The sequence below is a fragment of the Fukomys damarensis genome, unplaced genomic scaffold (assembly GCF_012274545.1).
Source record: "Fukomys damarensis isolate Sample0158 unplaced genomic scaffold, DMR_v1.0_HiC HiC_scaffold_7, whole genome shotgun sequence".
In the NCBI taxonomy this organism is placed as follows: Eukaryota; Metazoa; Chordata; class Mammalia; order Rodentia; family Bathyergidae; genus Fukomys; species Fukomys damarensis.
Genome location: NW_022900919.1, coordinates 2,944,543 through 2,964,255, shown reverse-complemented (window position 1 = coordinate 2,964,255; position 19,713 = coordinate 2,944,543). Strand labels below are relative to the sequence as shown.

The window sequence follows — 19,713 nt, the reverse complement described above, 5'->3', positions numbered from 1 at the left end:
AGCCGGGAAGCGGCTGGCGTCCCTCCTCGGGAGTTTCAGGGCCTTCGCTTGGGAGGGGGAAGTACCTGTTGTGTGCTTCCCCATTCTGGAGTTTTGGGGGGTGTCCCCGGAAGAATGTTCCTTTGCGAACTCCCGGGTGCTCGTGGTCAGGAGCACCTATTTGCGTTATGCGCATGTTGAGAAATATGTGCCTGCTCTAAGGGTAGCGCCCGCGGACAGCGTCTGCCTGAATCTGATGCTTTCATTAGCATCCGGTCCAGACTGAGAGATTTCCCCAAATGAGGCCATCAGTCCTTTAGTCCTGGGGCAGGATGAGGAGAACGCGCTAGGCTTGTCTTACCGGCAGCTGTGCTGCTATCCCAATCCTGTGTAGGACTTGCTTCTTAAACGTGTGTTTTCTTCCTCTTTCTGCATGCTTTCTCTCAGCATCTTGCAGCACAAGGAATCGCGTGTTAGCTGTGAACGAGCGGCAAATATTTCAGCAAGGTAAATTTATTCCACTTGTGGATTTGACAGATACAGAATACAGCTGCTCAGATTACGTCAGGCATTTATTTTAATAATTGGACTAATGGGCCATTTAATAAGGTGCTTAAAAGTAAAATAGTGTTTGAGACCTGGAAAAAATCAGAATGATTCTGCAGCCGAATAAATGTAAATGGAAGCCGTACTGTAACTTTTTACACCGCACCTTACTGCCCAGGGACGGTAATGGAAAACACCTCGGGTGTGTGTGGGTGTGTGTGTGTGTGTGTGTGTGTGCTGGGCAGTGACCGCAGGTCCCTTTTCTTTGTTAACTGCTTGGAGTGGCAGTATGCCTTCCCAGCACAGTGACAAAAATGTTCAGGTTCATATGCTTTCCCCCTTTGTGTGCTTTCCAGCTTCAAGATTAAGTTGGAGAGAAGAACAGCAATTCTTCCAAATTGATCTGCTTCGACTATTATTCTTACTGGGAATGGACAATGGAATGTTCTCTAGCTTTATCATGATCAAAAACCTCCTGCTCTTTTGTATTTCCATGAACCTATCCAGTCACTTTGGGTAAGTTAGCCTCTGTGCTTTTTTTTTTTTTTCTTCTCCTTCTTCTTCTAACAATTTAGGGGCACTGGTGCCATTTTGAAGCCTTACAGAGAAAACTGTCAGTTCAGCAAGCTCTGGCTTGCATCCTCTGCAGACCTACACCCTCCTGCTGGTTGTAAATAAGTGAAGTTGTCTTGCTTGTGGTCCACACTTTTTTCCCTGAGCAAGGTTACTTCTGTTGGTGGGTTCTCTGGTAGGAGTTGGAGGAAAGAGGCAAGATTATGTTTTCAGAAATAGATCCAGAAGACAGTTCAGAGAAAGCTGTGTTTCCTCCTCCTTAACTTAAAACAAACTTCAGAAGTTCTTTTGCATGAAGGGCATCCACTGCTTGGTAGACAAGGTCCTGTGTCATGTTCTGATCGCCCTCCTTGGTTCTGTTGTGTGAAGAATTTGCCTTTGAAGTCAGGCCCATGCCATGCAGTTGACAGTGAGAAGGACTACACGGCCCAGAGTGTGGAACTGTCCAGCGAGGCACAACTGCAGAGACCAACTCTACACACCGTGAGAGGGTCTGAGAGACACCCTTGGGCACTGGTGCTATCATTTCCATTAACTTCTTCCATTTTGGCATTTTAGTATCCATGTGCTGGATCTAACCTTATGTTTTCACTGCCAAACTAGTGATAAGCAGCATTCCAGATGAATGCTCTTATGAAGCTAATTTTCCATCTTTCCCCCTTTCCTCTACTGCCTCATACTTTTTCTGGCTAATCAGAAGTCTTTAAATTTGAAGCTAATGGACGATAATCAAATTTCAGAACTTAAGTTGCCAAAACGTTGTTCCAGGGGTGGTACAGAGCACCCTGCTTGGGTGTAAGTCATAAAATGTCGAAGAATGTGCAGTTGCTCTGCTGCAGCTTGGCGAGATCCTTCTACATGCAAGCAGAAAGACACTTACTTCCCTGGCATTTTTTGATTTGTCAGGAGGACGTTCTCTGCTTTTCTGACCCTTCCAGGTCTGAGCAAGGGAAGACAGAGGATGGGAGGGGTGTGACTTAAGATTTCTCAGGGTGACTGGTCCAGGTGTGTCTGAGCATAAACTGAGCCTTCCAGGGAGATGTCCAGCAGGGCTAAAGGGCCTCACCACCACGAGCCAGTCAGCCTGTGCACTCTAACCATATAATGGAAACAGGTGCATGGTATGTACAAGTGCTGCAAGCCTCTGTGTGTCCCTTGGGATCCAGGGCACTCCTACCCTCCCATGCCCTTAGTTTCTTTATTAAATGAAGCTCTTCCTTTCCAAGTTTTCTCCAGCTGTCACATCCTATAAATTATGATGTTCACTGTGTTCTTCTGAATGTAAGCTATGTATATAAGTGAAATCCTGTAGGACAGTCAGTATTGCAAATTAATACATTGCATAGTCCATTTGCTTACTGATATATTGCATTTATCTAGAGATACTTTAGAAGGGAAGAATGTGCTAGACGTGCAAACATAGCTTCTTTATAATGTTTTGGCCAACACAGATTATTGTGAATTTACATTGAATAAGTGGGAATTTACTATAGTCTGTGGTAGGTACAAGTCTGAAATCAGGAGTGGGTAAGAGCAGTGTAACTGTAAGAGACCAGCATGCTTTCTTTCTTATTTAATTCCATAGCTTTCTTCAACCGTATTCAGCATACAGAGGAAATTGTTAGTTCCTGGAAGGAAACAGTGAGCAAGTGGTAGGAGACCCTGCATTCTTCCCAGAAAATTAATGATGGAGCTTTAAATATTTTAGTTTTTATAGTCCAACATAGAACAATGCCTACTAACTGCAGAAAATGTGTGATATTCAGTAAAATACATAAAAAAGGATAATGTCTTTGATTCTACCAAAGGTATTCGTCATTTACATTCCCTTTTTGCTTTTCCTTGCTTTGTGCGTATTTTTCTACAGCTAGGATCATACTGTGCACTCGGCTTCTTTATAATTGAACCTTTGTCATCACAAACTTTTTAAACCATGCGATTCCAAAGTGGGCAGATATTATTACAGTGCACGAATGGATTTTTATTAGCTATTCCCCTCATTTGGGATGCTTATGATGTTTTTAATAGTACTGTAGTGAACATCCATGGCCTGCAACTTTTTAAAATACGTGGGAGTACTTCTGCAAGAAGATACTCCTGTAAGTGGAATTTTACAGCAGGCTCTTTGACTGCTTTTATACTCTTGACCCTGCACGTCCAGCTGTGTTCGATAAAACGAGGTTTTAGGAAAGTGAGACGCCAACTTGCACACACTGTCCAGCAGGGAATACCTCTCAATAGCCACAAAAAATCATAAAAGATTTCAAGTCCCATTTATTTCTCTGCCTATGTGAAGGTCCTCTCATGTGCATATTTCCTAGGTCTACATGAGAATAATTTTGTCAAAGCCTAAAGAAAGTGTCATAACATTGTTTGATTTCGGGCTTTGATGGAATAATAGCTACCACAATGGAGAGTATCTAATTTTATATTTATTTTATATTAATTTTAAGTGAATTCTAAGAGCAGCCACATGAGTGGAACACCATTACCCCATTTTCCAGCCAGGGAAGTGGGAAGGATGAATAGCTAACTTGGGAACTTTGCAAATCACATAACTGCTGGAACTCTTTACTCAATAGACTTCAAAATGTCATTCTGCCTGGTTACTTCTTACCCTCCCTAATTTGATTACAGTTGGTTTTTTATAGATCAAATCAAGATGGGGGGAGGTTGAAAGTTTTTTCTGCTTCCAGGTAGAGAGAATTTTTGTACTCTGAGGTTAGAAGGGATAAAAGGTTTGGGTAAGCTCCAATTTTTCTCTTAAAAGGGAAGTGAGAGAGGCCCTGATTTGAACATGACTGTAGGACTGGAGTAACACAGATGGTACAAGAGGCAAGACTTACAGGAAGTCAGGGAAGAGGAGACTTACAGGAAGTCAGGAAGTCAGGCGGGGAAAGAAGATTTGAGGCAATGGGCTAGGTTTTGCACATGTACTAAGTTTACATGCAGAGTGGGTTAAAGATGTACGACTGGCAGCCAGAAAATGCATTTGTGAGAAGAGAAATATATTTGGCAATTCTATAAGATAAATTAATGTGCAGTTGCTTTTAATATACTATAAGTATTATTTCTTTTCTTTCTCTGAGTCCTAGTCTAAGTTTGATAAGTCACTAGCAGCAGTTTATTTTCAACACCTTTAAAATTTTTCTATTAGTATTGAATTATAGAACAGAACATGAGTCAAGCATACAACTGAACCCAGGCTTAATTTGACAGCTGTCCTTCTGCTATGGCCCATTTGGAGACATAAGATGACTTAAGCCATTATAATAATTTTAATGGCACTAGTAACCCAAAGAACATGGAGAGAAAAACCAGCACTTAAATAATATTGGAATTAATGTATGTCCAAATATATAATATTAAGTTTAAATGGAGTTAATTTGTCATCATTCAAAGAGTTATGCTTTATCAGACTTGATAGATCAGTAATCATTTCAGGATATACCAATTTGAACATAAGGTAAAGTCTGATTCCATTCACTTCATTGTACTAAATGAACTTTAGAGACTTATCTGTTGAGGAAAAAAATGTGTCAAACTCTTGTTACATGGGAGCCACAATTAGGCTTTGGAAAACAATATGTTGTCATTGGCAGCGAGAAGCAGGTTCTCGGGGAAGTTGCTTGTGGATATGAAGAGAGGTTATTCTTTATGTTTACATGGGTAGGCAGCTGCGCCTCTGCTGTCCAGGGGCCCTTTTCATAGGGGAGCTCAAGGACAGTTGCTTTCTCTTAACTGGAACAGAAAGTACATTCTGTCTGAATCATGCAGGCACTCACAATATCTTAAATGGGGCATTCACTCTTATGTATCCCCACATGACAAATCTTTCTGCCCTTAGCTGCAGGTTCATGAGGCCCAGAACATACAGACATTCTCGCAATTACAGAAACACTTAGAGAGCGCCACTGAAGCAGTTCCCAAGGACAGGAGCAGTGGGTCATCTGGATCTAGGCTGTAGGGAAAGTCACAGATCTAGAGCAACATGTAGGTAAGCACATCTTTCTAAAAAGGCTGTATGATAAAGTACTTGCACCATGCACTTTATGAAGGAAACTTTCAGTGTGTCCATCGTGCCAGTGGGTAGTGAGAAGCACTCAGAAGGACGGCAGTGGAGCACAGCTCTCAGTGGACACCAGCTGGCACCCAGCTCTGAGATGAGTCACTGCCTCACTTCAAGGGGAGAAGGAGAGTGTGAGCCTCCAGATTTCTGCAAAGATTCAGTGGCATAAGATGCACATTTTAATTGGTGTAGAGTGTCAGAGGAAAGGATTAGAACTAAAAGCAAAAAGATGTCTCATCATAATCTCTTACTGCAAATTATCAGTGTGTATATAGGTGCATCCCACAACCTTCAGAATGCATTTTTTTAAAAATGTAACTTTCAGTATTCACAACATTCTTTCATTTTCTGGGTTAAAGACCTCTAGTTAGAACTTAGAGGAGCATGTCTGATTTCTGCCATCAGAAAACAGTAGGATCAGGGACCATCGCAGCGCAGGGATGCCAAACAGGGCTGTTATTCCCACTGCAAAGCCTTCTCCAGAATGTCTTCATATTTACAAACCTCTGAAAGTGGATGCATGGGGGAAATCTATGTATTGGAAACAAAAAAATATACTAATCTAGAGCTCAAATAACACTATTATGTGAACAGTCTGAATAAAACCAAGATAGAGCTTATTAACCAGAGAAGGGTTTATAATCTAGGACCAGCAACACACATTCTGAAGCAGGCTTTAGGAGTTCATTGAAAACTCCATTTTATGTGCATTCAATTATTTATTTCAAAATCAGAAGATGGGATCTGAAAGTTCATGAAACATAGGACTGGTCAGTTTTCCAATGAACAAGAACATTTGGGCCATCACTCCACAATCAGTTGTTTCCCATCTGAAGACTGCTGGGAATATTTGAGTGGTGCAAAGTATTATTTTGACAGAGGAGGCCTAGCAATAATCACAGCTGCTGCATGCTCTGTGCATGATGTCAAAAATTGCTTAACATGCCTGCTCCTCCCTTCTGGGTCTCAGAGTGGGGACGATGGTGGGGCCTGCCTCACAGGGCTGATGTGAGGGATCCATTCATTGCCCAACCGATGCTAAATGCTTACACAGTTCGGGAGTATGTGTGAGTGCTGAGTTCATAGCTGTCCTCTTTCTGGGTGTTCTGATCAACAGACCCATGATATGTATTATCCCAGAGGCTGGCAGGACCCATAATCTGAACCATGTCTGCAGTGCATCCCTTGTGTGGACATTGTGGGGACATTGCCCTACTGCAACCTCAGCATATATGGATCTTTCCATGGGCCAGGCTCCACAGGGGCAGAGCAGAGTTTGCCTTTAAGAAGGTGCATTCTGTTGTGCAAGAGAAAGGAAGCAAACATAAGTATAAGTTATGCTGTTGCTATGAAGTATAATTCAGAATATGAGATAAGGAATGTGCTGGTAAGAGGTGCTGCTGCAGGGCCCCAAGGGAAGTAAGGATGTGAGCAGCAGCATCTGCGGAGAAGACTGACCAGGCAGAAAAGACAGGGAGTGCACAGTGGGACCTGCTGGAGAGGTTCAGGACAGGGGTGGGTGTGGATGAAAGAGATCAGAGTGTGCAGTGATAGGAGGTACAAACAGAGAGGAAGGTGTCGAGCGGCTCAGATCATGAAGGACCTTGTGTAGCCCTTCTTGGTGGTGTCACTTTTACCTTGAAAGCTGAAGAGGGCCATTGAGTGGGGTTTTGTTGTTTTTGACATTGGTCTTACTATTTTGCCCGGCTGTTCTTGAACTTCTGAACTCAAGCAATCCTTTTGCCTTGGCTTCGTGAGTCTCTGAGACTACTCAGGATTCATCACTTAGTGAGGCCGGGCTCGTCAAGTGGTTTTGAGTACGGTAGGAGAGAAATGGGATTCAATTTTGATGGGGCAATGATTTAACTTACATTGTAAAGCTCATGTTGCATGCTGAATGAATAGAATTGAATGGGATCTGGACTGGGTGGCAGGGAAGAAAGGGAAGCTGCAGTGCAGGCAGTTATGCAGCCTTCGAAATGATCCAGGGAAGGTGCTCTTTTGGCCAGCAGAATTTGTTAATGGGTGGATGTGCACATGAAGGAAAAAAAGGAATTAAGAACGTCCCCCCAAGATTCTACTAAGTATTTTGCCTGGAAACCTGAGGGGTTCGATGATCTATCATGAACTAGAGAAAACAGGAGGAAAGATATTTGGGAAGAGAAAATTATGAGTGTAGTTATGGTCATGTTAAACCCTGTGGGGTATGAGATAGGCAAAGGAAGAGACCAGACAGGTGTGTGTCCAGAGAGGATGCAGAGGTCTGGAGGTCAGGAAGAGATTGGGCTAGATGCCTGGAGTCAAGATTCTTCCACTGTGGGTAGTAGATATTGGAAGCCACTGGGTTGGATAAGATCTGACACCGTTTGAGTGTAGATACAAAGGAAAAGAAGCCCCTGAATTGTGCCTTGGAACATTATAGTGTTCAAATGTCAGGAAGACAAGATTGGGAGAGCAGCAAGACTGAGGAAGAAAGGCAAGTGAAGAGAACAAAGAACAGTGCCTGAGGCTGTAGGAAGAATGACGTGTCCAGCTCTGCCTCGTGTTGCTCACAGACCCACTCAAATGAGGATGGAGAACTGATCTTTGGATTTGTCAATGTACTTACAATTCATTCCTGGCCTTCAAGAAAGAAGTTTCCTTCAGATGGAGGGAACTGGGGCCAGATGAAAGCAGAAGCAAGAGAATGGAGGAGAGGCATCGGGGATTTCTAATGTTGATAACTCTTCCAGCGGGTTTTGTCAAGAAGAGGCGCAAAGAATACAGAAATAACTGCAAGGGAATAGTGGGAGAATCGAGAATTTTTAAGTCGAGCTATTACAGCAGATATTTCCTAATGGCCACGATGAAGGAATAAGGGACATCATGTGATACAGACCAGGACATTGCATGTGCTGCCCCATCACATACGGGGTGGGCTACCCAGGGTGGTTAGGGAGAGGGAAAGGACTGAGTCTGAGCACCTGGGCAGGCAAGGTGGGGAATGGGGCTGCAGGACCATAGGACTCGGGCTCTTTTCTAGAGTCTACAGGGCTCCAGATTGGTCAGCAGTGTCTGGGACATGGGGACCCTGTGGGAAGGCTGTAATCGGGAAAAGACTTGAGCTTGAGTTGGCCATCTGAAAAGCAGGGCATGGAGGACCTCAGTGTGGGGCCCAAGAAAATGGGAAGGGTCTAAGAGCTCTGACCTAATGCTTCCTACCCAGGATTTTAGCTATATTAAATATATTCGAAATTCACGATTCCATCTGATCAGGAGCTCTCGTTGGAAACTCAGGATTGATATTCATTGTCTAGATAGTGTTCACCATGGTTTTTTTTCTGTTATGCGCTATTTTTCATTTAAATGTGGCTTACAAAAGTACTTGAGGAAAACATTACAAATGTTGCCATTTAGAGGCACCTAAATAATGACCTTAAAGTAACAAACAAAGTTAAGATATATTTCTCAGAAGTAATCAAATACCTAGCAAAGAATGCAGTTTCAGAAGACAGATAGCCGAAGCATGAAACAAATCCTGTTGACACCTAAAGTAATTTCACATTGAAATTGTCAGCAGTTGCCATTCTTGATCCCATTTTAGGTAAACCAGGAGTGTCTGTTGATGTCAGCAGAGATTATATCACAAGTAAATCCATCACACACTTTCTTCACTAGTACCAAATGTGGTGAAACAATACCTAGAAGATTTCTTCCCTGGTTGTGAGATAACTTGTACTCTTAAAATACCACAATAAGGTAATATTATTTCACCACTTGGTAGAGTGGAACAGATTTAAGGATGGAATCTACAGCGTATTACTATTCTTATTAGAGTTTAAAATCTAGTGGATAGGTGATCGGTGTAAAGATCTACACCAATAGACAGCTGGTGTAGACAGGTTCTGTAAAGTTCTTTAAAATGATACTTTTAGGTCTTAGTAAAAAATACAACTCCTTGCTTTCTTCTCTTTCAGAACACATTTGGGGCCTCCGCATCCAGGGGCCCTTGGTTCTAGGATCCCCTCCACACCAAACCATGATATTGTATAAAATAGCAGTGTTTGCTTATAAGCCTTCCATATCCTCTGGCAAGCTTTATACCATCTCTAGATTAAACAATGTAAATGCTGTGTAAATAATTATTATACTGTATTACTTGAAGAATAATGATGAGAAAAAAGTCTGTCTTTCTAGTAGAGATGCCATTGTTTTGCTGAACATTTTCTGTCAGTGGTTGGTTAAATCTTTAGATATGGAACCCACAGATATGGAAGGCTAATTGTGATGAATTAATTCTACACGGAATTTATCCCGTGTGGGTAACTGGCTGATTTTAGAGTCAGTTTTCTCTGAGTTTCCTGTTATTATATATTTCAACCTCTCCTTTCTCTTCATCTCCCCAGCATGGTGGAACACACCTATAGTTCTTGCTGTTTGGGAGACAGAGCTGGGGGATCACTCAAGTCCAGGGGTTGAAGCCCAAACTGGACTGCGTACTAATACCACACTTAGGGAGAGCGGGAGAGAGAGCAGAGGAGTGCAGGGAGATCCAGCCAATAAACTCCACCCACCCCTCCTCTTATCCCTTCTATTGTGAGCCGAGTAACTGGTCCCTGTTACTCTAGCCTGGCCTCTCCCAAGCCTATCACTCAGAAATGGTCTAAGGGTCTCAGGAAGGAGCTTCAGTGCCCCCATCACCTTCAGGAATAGCCCAGGATAACACAACATGCAGAGTCCTTTATGGTTTGACCTGTGCCTCTCCATTAGCACATGTTGCCCCTCCCTTGTGTTGCTGAACTCAAACCCAGGGCCTCTCACAGATGAGGCAAGTGCTTGACATCCCCAGCCCTATGTTGTCCTTTTCACCAGAGTCTCACATGTGATCTGCAAACAACACAGTTTCCTGTGTCAGGCCACTGTTCACAATACCTTCTGTCTGCACCCACTTTGTTGGCTTGACACCCAGTCTTCCTGCTGGGAAACTCTGGTTGGCTTTTCCTCTGAAGCCAGGCAAAGCTTGAGTTTTCTCTCTTTTGTGATCTTACAGTGTTTTTCACAGTGACACTGGATTCTTGCCCCTACCATGTTGAACAGAAATTCTCTGGAAACACAACTGATACCTGCAGAAGGCAGTCATGTCTTAGAGGTTGTGGCTATCTTTGCTGTCTCGTGCTCCTAGTTTTCACCTTAGTACCTGGCACATGAGCTCCTGGAATAAGCTGCAGGGCCGCTTTGTAGATGGACTGGAGGAGAGAGGCTCTTGGGCCATTGGAGGCACTCTGGAAGGTGACTCACAGGACACTTTCCTTTTCCAGCTCAGCCCAGAGCCCTCAATTTCCAGTGTGGCTGCACAGGAAGGATATTAGAGAGTATAGGTGAGGCTTAAAACTGCTCTTCCTTTCCGACTCCCCACACCCCATCCATGAAGACCAAACCTCTGGGGCCCAAAAGTCAGGAAGAAACTAATGCAAAAGTCTTGGAATCAAATGCCCTGAAAAGGTCAGGTGTAAAACAACAAGGAGAGGTGAAAGGTTTACAGAATTACATGTTTACTCTTCGTGAAGACTCTCAGTTTTTTTTTTTTCTTGACGCTCTGCTGGTGAAATAAGCCTTTTAATGGATCAAATTCTACAGACGCCAGCTCTCTATTCCATATCTGTTGGAGAAAAATTTCAAGGTAGCCAGACATCCAGGCCATGGCATCGGTAGTGCTGGCTTTTATTTTTAGCCATATCTTCTATAGGATTAGGACCAAAAAGTGCAGCTTTTTGAAATTTGAACAATTTTACTGGAGGCCAGAAAGAAAGCTCCTCTGAAGTTGGGGCTGAGGAAAGTTTGGTTATTGAAAAGGCTAGCATTAATAAGAAGCCAAGTGCTTTGCATCAGGACAGTAGAAGGACACCTTGCTGGTAGCCCAGAAATCAGTAAGTCTCTACCCTTCCCAGGCTCAAAGGTGCAAAAGTGAAAGACTCTGGTTTGAGAATGAAACCCAGGGATCCAAGCTCATTCATGGACAACTAGAAAAGAGTTTCTCAAAGTTCAGCCATCCAGAAACTCAAAGGGTGATGTAGCCATGATCCAAGGGGGCCTAGTTGCTTCTCCAGCTGGCAACAGCACTTGCAGTCAACAATGTGGTGCTAGTTTTTCAGGTATACAGAGTACATGAGTATGGGACTGTAGAAGCTTCCACCCAGTATCAGAGGGAGGCCTGGGAGGCCAGGCAGTGTGACCCTGAGAAGGCAATGTATGAAGCTGGGAGAGTGAAACAAAAAGCATAGTTGAGGCCTCAGGAAGTCTGATAAGCGAGAAACATGCAACATCTGCTGAAGAAAGCTGCAAGCAGTGAGCAAAGCCATCAAAGAGAGAGGCCATGAGGGCTGCAACCAGCAATGCCGCAGGGACAGAGCACCCATATCCTTTGGAGCTCACCTGTTGCTACAGCTTACCCAAGTGCTGGACATGGAACTACAGGACTCAGCAGCTGCCCATTCCTTTCTATCCCATTCCTATTCTCCCTTTTTTAATGGAAATATTTACCCTGTTCCATTGTAGGTAAGCACAATTTAAATTTTTAAATTTTTCAGGGACACACATCTAAGTGTTTGCTTTATGTCTCAGTGGAGAGGAGACTTTGGACTTGGACTTTTCAGTAATGGTAGAACTGCTGAGACTTGGCAACTCTTCCAGGTGAACTAAATGCATTTTGTTTTTGTTTTTGTTTCGAGACAGGGTCTTTCTATGCAGTTCAAGCTAGCCTTGAATTCACTACGTAGCTCAGGCTAGCCTCAAACACTGGGTGTCCTCCTGCCTCAACCTCCCGAGTGCTGGGATTAGAGGTGTGCACCACACCCAGCCTACTAAATGCACTTTGCATAAAGAGATAGATGTCAGGTCTTTTGAGAGTCAGGAGGGGAAAATTCAGTTTAGATCTAGAATGTCTCACAAAAGGTTTATGTGTTTAGAGGTGGGGCTTTTGGAAGGTGATTGTATCATCAGGATCTAGGAGTTCATAGCTCATACACTTCTAGGAGGCAGAGCCTGGTTGGAAGAGCTGGCCCCTTCCTTCACTTTCTGCTTCCCAGCTGCCATTACATGAGCAGCTTTCCTCACTATGCCCTTCTGCCATGTTGTTCAGCAGGATGTGGACTGAAGCCTCTAAGCAGCACAAGCTCAAATAAACCTGTCCTCCTTTAAGTTGTGGGTGCTGGGTGTTTTGTTCCAGCTTTGAGAAAGTGATGAACACAAAGGCTGTTGTCAGCAGTAACAGATTAATATCTCAGGTCACAAAACCCCACTCCAGAGAGGAGAACCTTGAACTCATCTTTGAAGCAGGCACTCACCCACAGGGATGCCCAAGGTGAGCAGAGCTTCGTGCTGAACTCTGTATGGTTAAGAGGAGCTGAATGGTAATGTCAGTAGCCAGTTGCTCCCTGAGCTCCATAGAGTGAGCACTCAGGGAAAAGAGTTCCACCAAGAGGTCTCACCCATCACACTACATATTTCCTCTCGGTGAGGATCCAGTGTGTCTGTGTCACGTATTTTTCAAGTGCTTGTGATAAGATGGGCAGCCTGAGGGTACTGGACCTCACATATAATCCTGAAAGGTGATGCCTGGTGACAGAGGCGCTTCCAGGTCCCCTGACATCTGTGGTGTCCCCCTGAAGGGAGTCTCTGCCAGGGGGCTAAGGAAACACAGCTCTGTGTTCTGTGATGAAGCAAGAGGCTTCCTCCTAGTGGCTGAAAAGGGGGTGTATTTCATAGCCACATGGATGTGGAGATCTTCATAGAAAAAACAAAAGCCCCTGCCTATCTGGAGAAACATTTAAGGCATTGTTTTAGAATCTGTTCCTTCCTTATTAGTACCTATCTATAGTTAGCACAGTGAAGGAAACCCTGTAGGACCCCAGCCATGGCCCCTATCATACAGGGGCTTGGCAGAATAGTCAAAATTGAAATTCCTCCAAGAACAGCCACAGTTATGTACAAATATATGTAGACATACTTAAAGTGTTTAAAAGAGTCACGTCACTAGGTAGAAGCTGAACTTTGGGATTCTTAAGCATTGCATCCTATCCCATTGCCATCAGAAAGGATGCAGTGTTTGTGGAGTGGGATTGAGAATCAAGTGGGATCGTGATCCCGTGGAGCTCGTGGAGCAGTGAGCCTTTGTCTCCACTCACAGAGGCAGTGAAGGGAGTGGCACTCACAGGGACACCACCTAATTATGGTCCATCATGTCAGCAAGTCTTTGTCTTCTAATAGTCAAGGATGTTCAGATAGAATGTAATTTAAGAACATTTTCACAACAGATAATGGAATAGTTTAGAAAACTTTCCATGAAACATTAAGATATAGTAGTTTTCTATTAACCATGAGGGAAATATTCTAGGACCTCCTGTAGATTCTTAAAATGAGAAATAATATCAAATCACTTGTATACAGTATCTTTCCGGAAACACAATGCCTATGATAAAGTTTAATTTGTAAATTAGATACACTAAGATAGCAGTCCCCAACTATTTTGGCACTAGGGACGGTTTCCTGGATGCACCAGGAAGCGGGTGGGAGATAGTTTCAGAATGATTCAAATGCATTACATTCATTGTGTACTTTATCACTGTTATTAATACATTTCAATATGTAGTGAAATACAACTCACTATAATGCAGAATCAGTAGGAGCCCTGAGCTTGTTTTCCTGCAACCAGATGCTCCCACCTAGGAGTGATGAGAGACACCAGAAGTGTGTTGCTTATGTCCAGTCTACTCCATAATCTTGTTTTTGGTTGTTGTCACTGCACAAAGCCTTGTTTTACAAAGACAGGAAGCTGAAAATGGAAGCAAGCCTTTCAGTGCTTTTGTGGCAATCTCAGGTTATTCCACCTTGGCTTTAATCTAGAATGTGGATATTTGAAGTTATCTCAAACACACTTTTAAAACCATTGTGATTTGCAAACTCAAGCAGTTGATTCTCTTCTTTTACAGATAAAGTTGATTTCATTTTGTTTGTAAAAATGGGTTAGTCACAGATCCAGTCCTTCTGGTTCAGGGGTCTTTTGTGTTTGGGAAGTATTGCTAAAGTTTTTTGGAAAGCTGATATAGTTGATCATGCACCAGGTGGGAGAAAGCAGTCTCTTTTAAAATTTGCTAGTATTTGAAATATGTCAATCCTAATCTTTACTCATCAGCCCATAATTCCAGTTTGGCATGGAATGCAGCCACTTTAGCTGCCAATTTGAACATAGTTGTTCTCCCCTGAGGTGACAGATTGATTTCACTGATCATTTTGAATATGACACACAAGCAAGGTTCATGACCCATTCTGTGTCACTGAAATGTGCTGGCAATAGTGAGCTTTTTTCTTTTTTTAAGATACCTATGGAGAGTCTCTTATAACTCAAATACTCCAGCCCCTATCTACCTTTATAAAGCATCTCACTTCTGTGTATCAGAGAAGATGTTTATTGCTCTACACCCATCTCCTCACAGAGCTGCACAAAGAGGCACAAGTTAACAGCAAATACTTTAAAAGACTGATAATTTAAATTATATCCTGCAAGATGTTAAGTTTAGGTACTTTTTTTTTTTTTTTTTTTGGCTAGGCAACATTTCTTTGTGGATGACTCAGTGCATACACTCACATCAGAAATGACCTCTTTGACCTGAATAGTGAATCCAGAGAGCTACCTATTCAAAACAGCCAATCTTTTCAGGATCAGTTCCATTTCCTGCTACATAATCATTCAAAGATTTGAAAAATCCTATAGCTGTGGTGTTTGTTGACGACAAAAGTGCACATAACATAGCCTAATGTATATCCTCCTGAAAAATATTATCACACAAAAGTAAGCAATGTTGCCCTGTTGGCAACACTGGAATGCATATCACAATTACTCATTAATCTTCTCTAACAATTGTACCTCAGTATCTTCTGCTATTTTAGCAGTTTGTCTACTTATGGTAACAGCCAAAAGAGGAACATATGCCACCTTCTAAACTGCTGCCTCAAAGTTCATGACAAATATTCTTAGCAGCAGGTAAGACCAACTCTTCATCAATAACAAAGGGTTTCTTAACTTTAACAATCCAATTAGCCACTAAGAATGATGCTATCATTGCAGACACACTTGATAAAGTGGTGGTGGCCTTTAGTAATTACTTCTGTTCTTTGTGTTCACTTGTTTTTCTCATGAAAAACTCCAAAGCCTTGCTTTTCTTAATTCAGACTGTTTGGTTTTCATGTGGCAAAGTGGTTTAAAGGATTTGTGGTTTCATTGGATAGCTGGTGGCCACATAACATACAAGACCACTTAGAGAATGTGAATCACCTATTGCAGTGAACCCATAGTTTACATAAGACACTTGGTATGTTTTTTTTTAAGTCCAGCTTTCTTTGTGTTGGTAGTCTTAGAATCTTCAGCTGTTTAATGATTGGGTCTTTTCCCCTTTTCAAAACTCTCCATAGGCATTTTGTTTTTACTCATTTTGGCAAGGGTTAGCTGATGTGCTACCAAAATTGTGACTGAGATGAGGGTGCAGTGTGGGAAAGAGGCACAGATTGAAGTGGGAAATAAAAGGGTGGGTAAACATGTGCAAACTAAAATAAGTGTTGGGTGCTGTCTGATAGCTTCCTGCCAGATGTAGCCACGCCACTGAAGTACATCAACTCATTTGCCACTGTAAAGCCTGCCACAAGATGTAGCTTAGTCATCACTTGCCACGCACTGGTAAGATTCTGACCTGAGTCTGCAAGCCTTTAATTTATTATGGCCTCTGCAGTTTAGCCTGTCTGGTAATGTTCATCTACATTTGCCACTGCTCTCTAGTGCTAGCATCACTGCCCCAGCCCCACCTCAGATTAGCAGGCATTAGATTCTCATAAGCAGTGCACAAGACAGATCTTCTACATATGCAGTTCACAGTAGGTTTTGTGCACCTATGAGAATCCAGTGCCCTTGCTGATGAGATGGGAGGTGGAGCTCAAGCAGTGATGATACAATCCACAGGAACAGCTCCAAATACAGACAAAGCTTCTCTTGCTCTCCCACCCATCACCTCTACCTCTATTACTTAGGAACCCCTGGATAAAGAGACTAGCAACCACAGTAATAAAACAGAACAATTATAACCATATATTATGATAAAACTTCAGCTTCACTACTCTTACACTTTGTGGCAACTCTTCAGTAAAATAAAGTTACTGGAATACAGCACTATGATCCATGCCCACCCATCTGGTAACTGAAAGCTGTGAAGTGACTCATGAGTAGGTAGTGCATATAGTATTGATATGCTGGTCAGAGGACTGGCTCATATCCTGGACAGGTCTGAGATTTCATTACACTACTCAGAAGAGCACACACTTTAAACCTTATGAATCATTTATTTCTAGAATTTTCCATTTAATAGTTTTGGAGAACAGTTGATCTTAAGTAACCAAAACAGCAAAAACTTAAACCATGGATAAAGGACTACTCTGCTTTTTTACTAGTGCATATTCTCTCATCTCCATTTGTAAGTTAAAGAGGCAGTAAGGTCCTTCCAAAAACTAGGCATTTGGATGTCACCTAAAGCTGAATAAAGAAACTGACAGCAGTTAGAACACCACGAGAAGAGGACCATGAGGCCAGACTTGGCTTATCCATTCATCACACAGCTGAGCAAGAGCAACATGGAATGTTCTTTCTTTCATGGCCCTAGATAATTTCAAGGCTATGTGAGTTTTGGCTCTTTGTCTTTCTGAAGGGTGAAACAAACAGGGCAATTTGATACTTTAAATGTTAAGTCACAGAGTAAAATGATATGTCTATGGCCTCTGAATTTCAGTACCACACTTCAACTTGTTAGAGTTTCCATGATATGCATTTTAAAGGCAGTGTGAAAATTAGATCAAGAGAACTTTATACCCTCTCAGTCAAAGGCAATACATAGCTTTAGACCAGTAAAGAATTGATGTGTTTAAATGCAATCAATGAAAATGACCCATTTTCAAGAACTGGGTGGAGCAGTTGTACTTGTACATTGATTCTGGCCTCAGCATCCCTCAATGGATGAATGGACAGCAGCTCTCCGCTCTTCCAGGGCTTTTACCATGGCTGTGATGTGTTGGGTCACACTGGATGTGGTCATCAGCTGTTGGGGTCCGGTGTGGGAGCCCAAAGATATGTCACACACCTCGTAATTTCTAACCATCCACTCCTGGCATATTGCTCATGGCACAAATGCTTCCAATCCACCTAAGGATGCAGTAGGGTTAGGGCACATGGCCTTGTTTCAACTTAAAGTTTTTCACTATTTCCCTTCATACCCAGACCACTGCAGGTGGCTACTTAATGACATCCACCTTTGTTTTCCTTTGAAATCTCCCGGGAGTGGATTAGACCTTGCTAGCCCACTTGCTAACTTGTTTCAAAAATATTAAAACCTTGACAGTAAACAGCTTCTCAGAATCAAGGAGTGGTAGATTTTGAGATGGACAGATTTTGAGTGGGGGATTTTGAGGCATGCTGGTCAACATTTAGCCTGGAGCAGAACTGAGGCTATTCAGGGTCTGGGGCTGATGGAGGCAAACAGTAACCTGGCAGTCTGTGGGATCCCTTACCAAATGCCCCCCCTCGAAGATGAGTCACTATATATGAAGAATTTGTAAGAAGCAGTACAAGTTTTAACTGTTCCTTTTTTTTTTGTTGTTTCCCTTCAAAAAGCTTGTCACAAATGCCAACCAGTTCTGTAAAAGATGAGACCAATGACAACATCACCATATTCACCAGGATCCTGGATGGGCTCCTGGATGGCTATGACAACAGGCTGCGGCCAGGGTTGGGAGGTGAGTATGAATCCCTGGCAGAGAAGGCAAGGGCTCAGGGAGGGCTGCACCTCAGTCAAGAGCTTGAAGGCTCACAGTTACTGCAAGTCAAACATCCTTGAAAGAGCTGCACTGCAAGGATCTGGAGCTGCTGGTTGCTCCAGCCCTGCCACAGGCCCTGTATCTTTTGTTATTTTCCAATTGCAAAAAGCCAAGGGGAAAGTGCTTTCCCTAAAATGTCCCTACAAACTCCCTTCTTCCCAGGTAATCTTAGCATCCATTTTGGTTCTTTTATAGAGGAACCAGTTCTCAGGCAGATTAAAGCTGAGAGTATGTTAGGAAATAATATGAAATTAACCTGATGTTGCTGTGTTTGTGAAAATCCACTTTTAGAAGACCACTGTTTATGTAATTGTTCTTTGCACTTAAATCAATTGTCCATTTGTCTGCTGTGGGCATAGTGGTACTATTTACAATCACCAACCTTGATCTGCAGGGTTGTGCATAAAGCCTGCATGGTACTGATGCATCTCTGCTATTTTATCTTGTACATACACAACTATGATACACCCTAATTTATAAATTAGGCACATTAAGAGATTACCAATAATTAACAATAAAATAGAAAATTTATAATACGATACAGTAAGTCTCTGACTTACAAATGAGTTCTGTTCCAGGAGAACGGTCTTAAATGGATTCTGTCATAAATCCAACAAAATGAGTCATACATCTTTGACACAAATATATAATTTAAAGCAAAAAAATGAAAAACAAAACAAAAAACCCAAACACACCCAAATACTGTAAACAGCTTTTACTTTTAAGCACCATAAGCACACAGCAGCACAACTGTGACAATGTCTGCCAGACACACGAGCTACTTCTACAATTTGTTTGCATCTGTAAATGTTCGAAATGTGAGATCTCTTCATATCTGTGAAATATCGCAACACGAATGATTGTAAACTGGGGACTTCCACTACGCTAAAACAAGTTTGAACTATTTATTCCTAGAATTTCCTATGTAGTAATTTTAGACCTTTGCTCACAGCGAGTAACTACATAGGGAGACGGTGAGAGTGCGGGTGGGGGGGTCACTGTACTTTGTGGAAGTCGATCAAAAAGTGAGCTGATAGAAGATGGTGCTTTCAGAGCACAACAGGCAGGCTTGGTTTAAGTTTGTGCTGAGAGTTATGTGCAGTTCCCAGGTGCAGTTTAGATGTGGTGCATTTGAGCTTGCTTCACAAACAGAGGTAGAGGCCCTCTGGCAAATATCCTTAGCAGTTTAGTTCTGTTCTTATATTTGCTTTTTTTTTTGGTACTGGGAATTGAACTCGGGTCCTTGTGCTTGCGAGGCAGGTGGCGGAACCACTGAGCTAAACCCCAGCCCTTATCTTTCTTATCTTTGCATTCTTAACAAGGAGATTTGTTTAAAGCCCAAACTGCCACTCTCTGCCTTTCAGCACAAAAACTTCCCATTGGGCTCCTCTGCCCGTCTTACTCTGCCCGCCGAATATTCCCAAGCACCTGGGCTGTGCACTCACAGGGTCCAGTGTGGGTGAGCCTGCCCTCAGCTCCTGCACACTCCCCCACTCGGGTAGCCTGACTTACAGCCGTATGGGGCGGTGCCTCCCGGGCACCCTCATCCCAAGGCACAGTGTGTCTCGGTGGTGGCCGACACCCAAGCTGTACACATCACACACAGCTGTGTGTGTACAAATACACTCCGCACAAGTAGATGGTGGCATGTAAGGAGG

The 19,713-nt window shown here is 42.8% G+C and overlaps 1 protein-coding gene across 1 annotated transcript in view; it reads left to right on the top strand.

Moving 5' to 3' along the window:
- The first annotated feature begins 414 nt into the window (after positions 1–414).
- Gabra5 (gamma-aminobutyric acid type A receptor subunit alpha5) overlaps positions 415–19,713 on the top strand; it is a 65,440-nt gene continuing 46,141 nt past the window's right edge. The window contains exons 1-3 of the mRNA XM_010612932.3: positions 415–486; positions 882–1,041; positions 17,853–17,974. Coding sequence (XP_010611234.1) covers positions 956–1,041; positions 17,853–17,974 — 208 coding nt within the window. The 5' untranslated portion in view covers positions 415–486; positions 882–955. The remainder of the gene's footprint in view (positions 487–881; positions 1,042–17,852; positions 17,975–19,713) is intronic.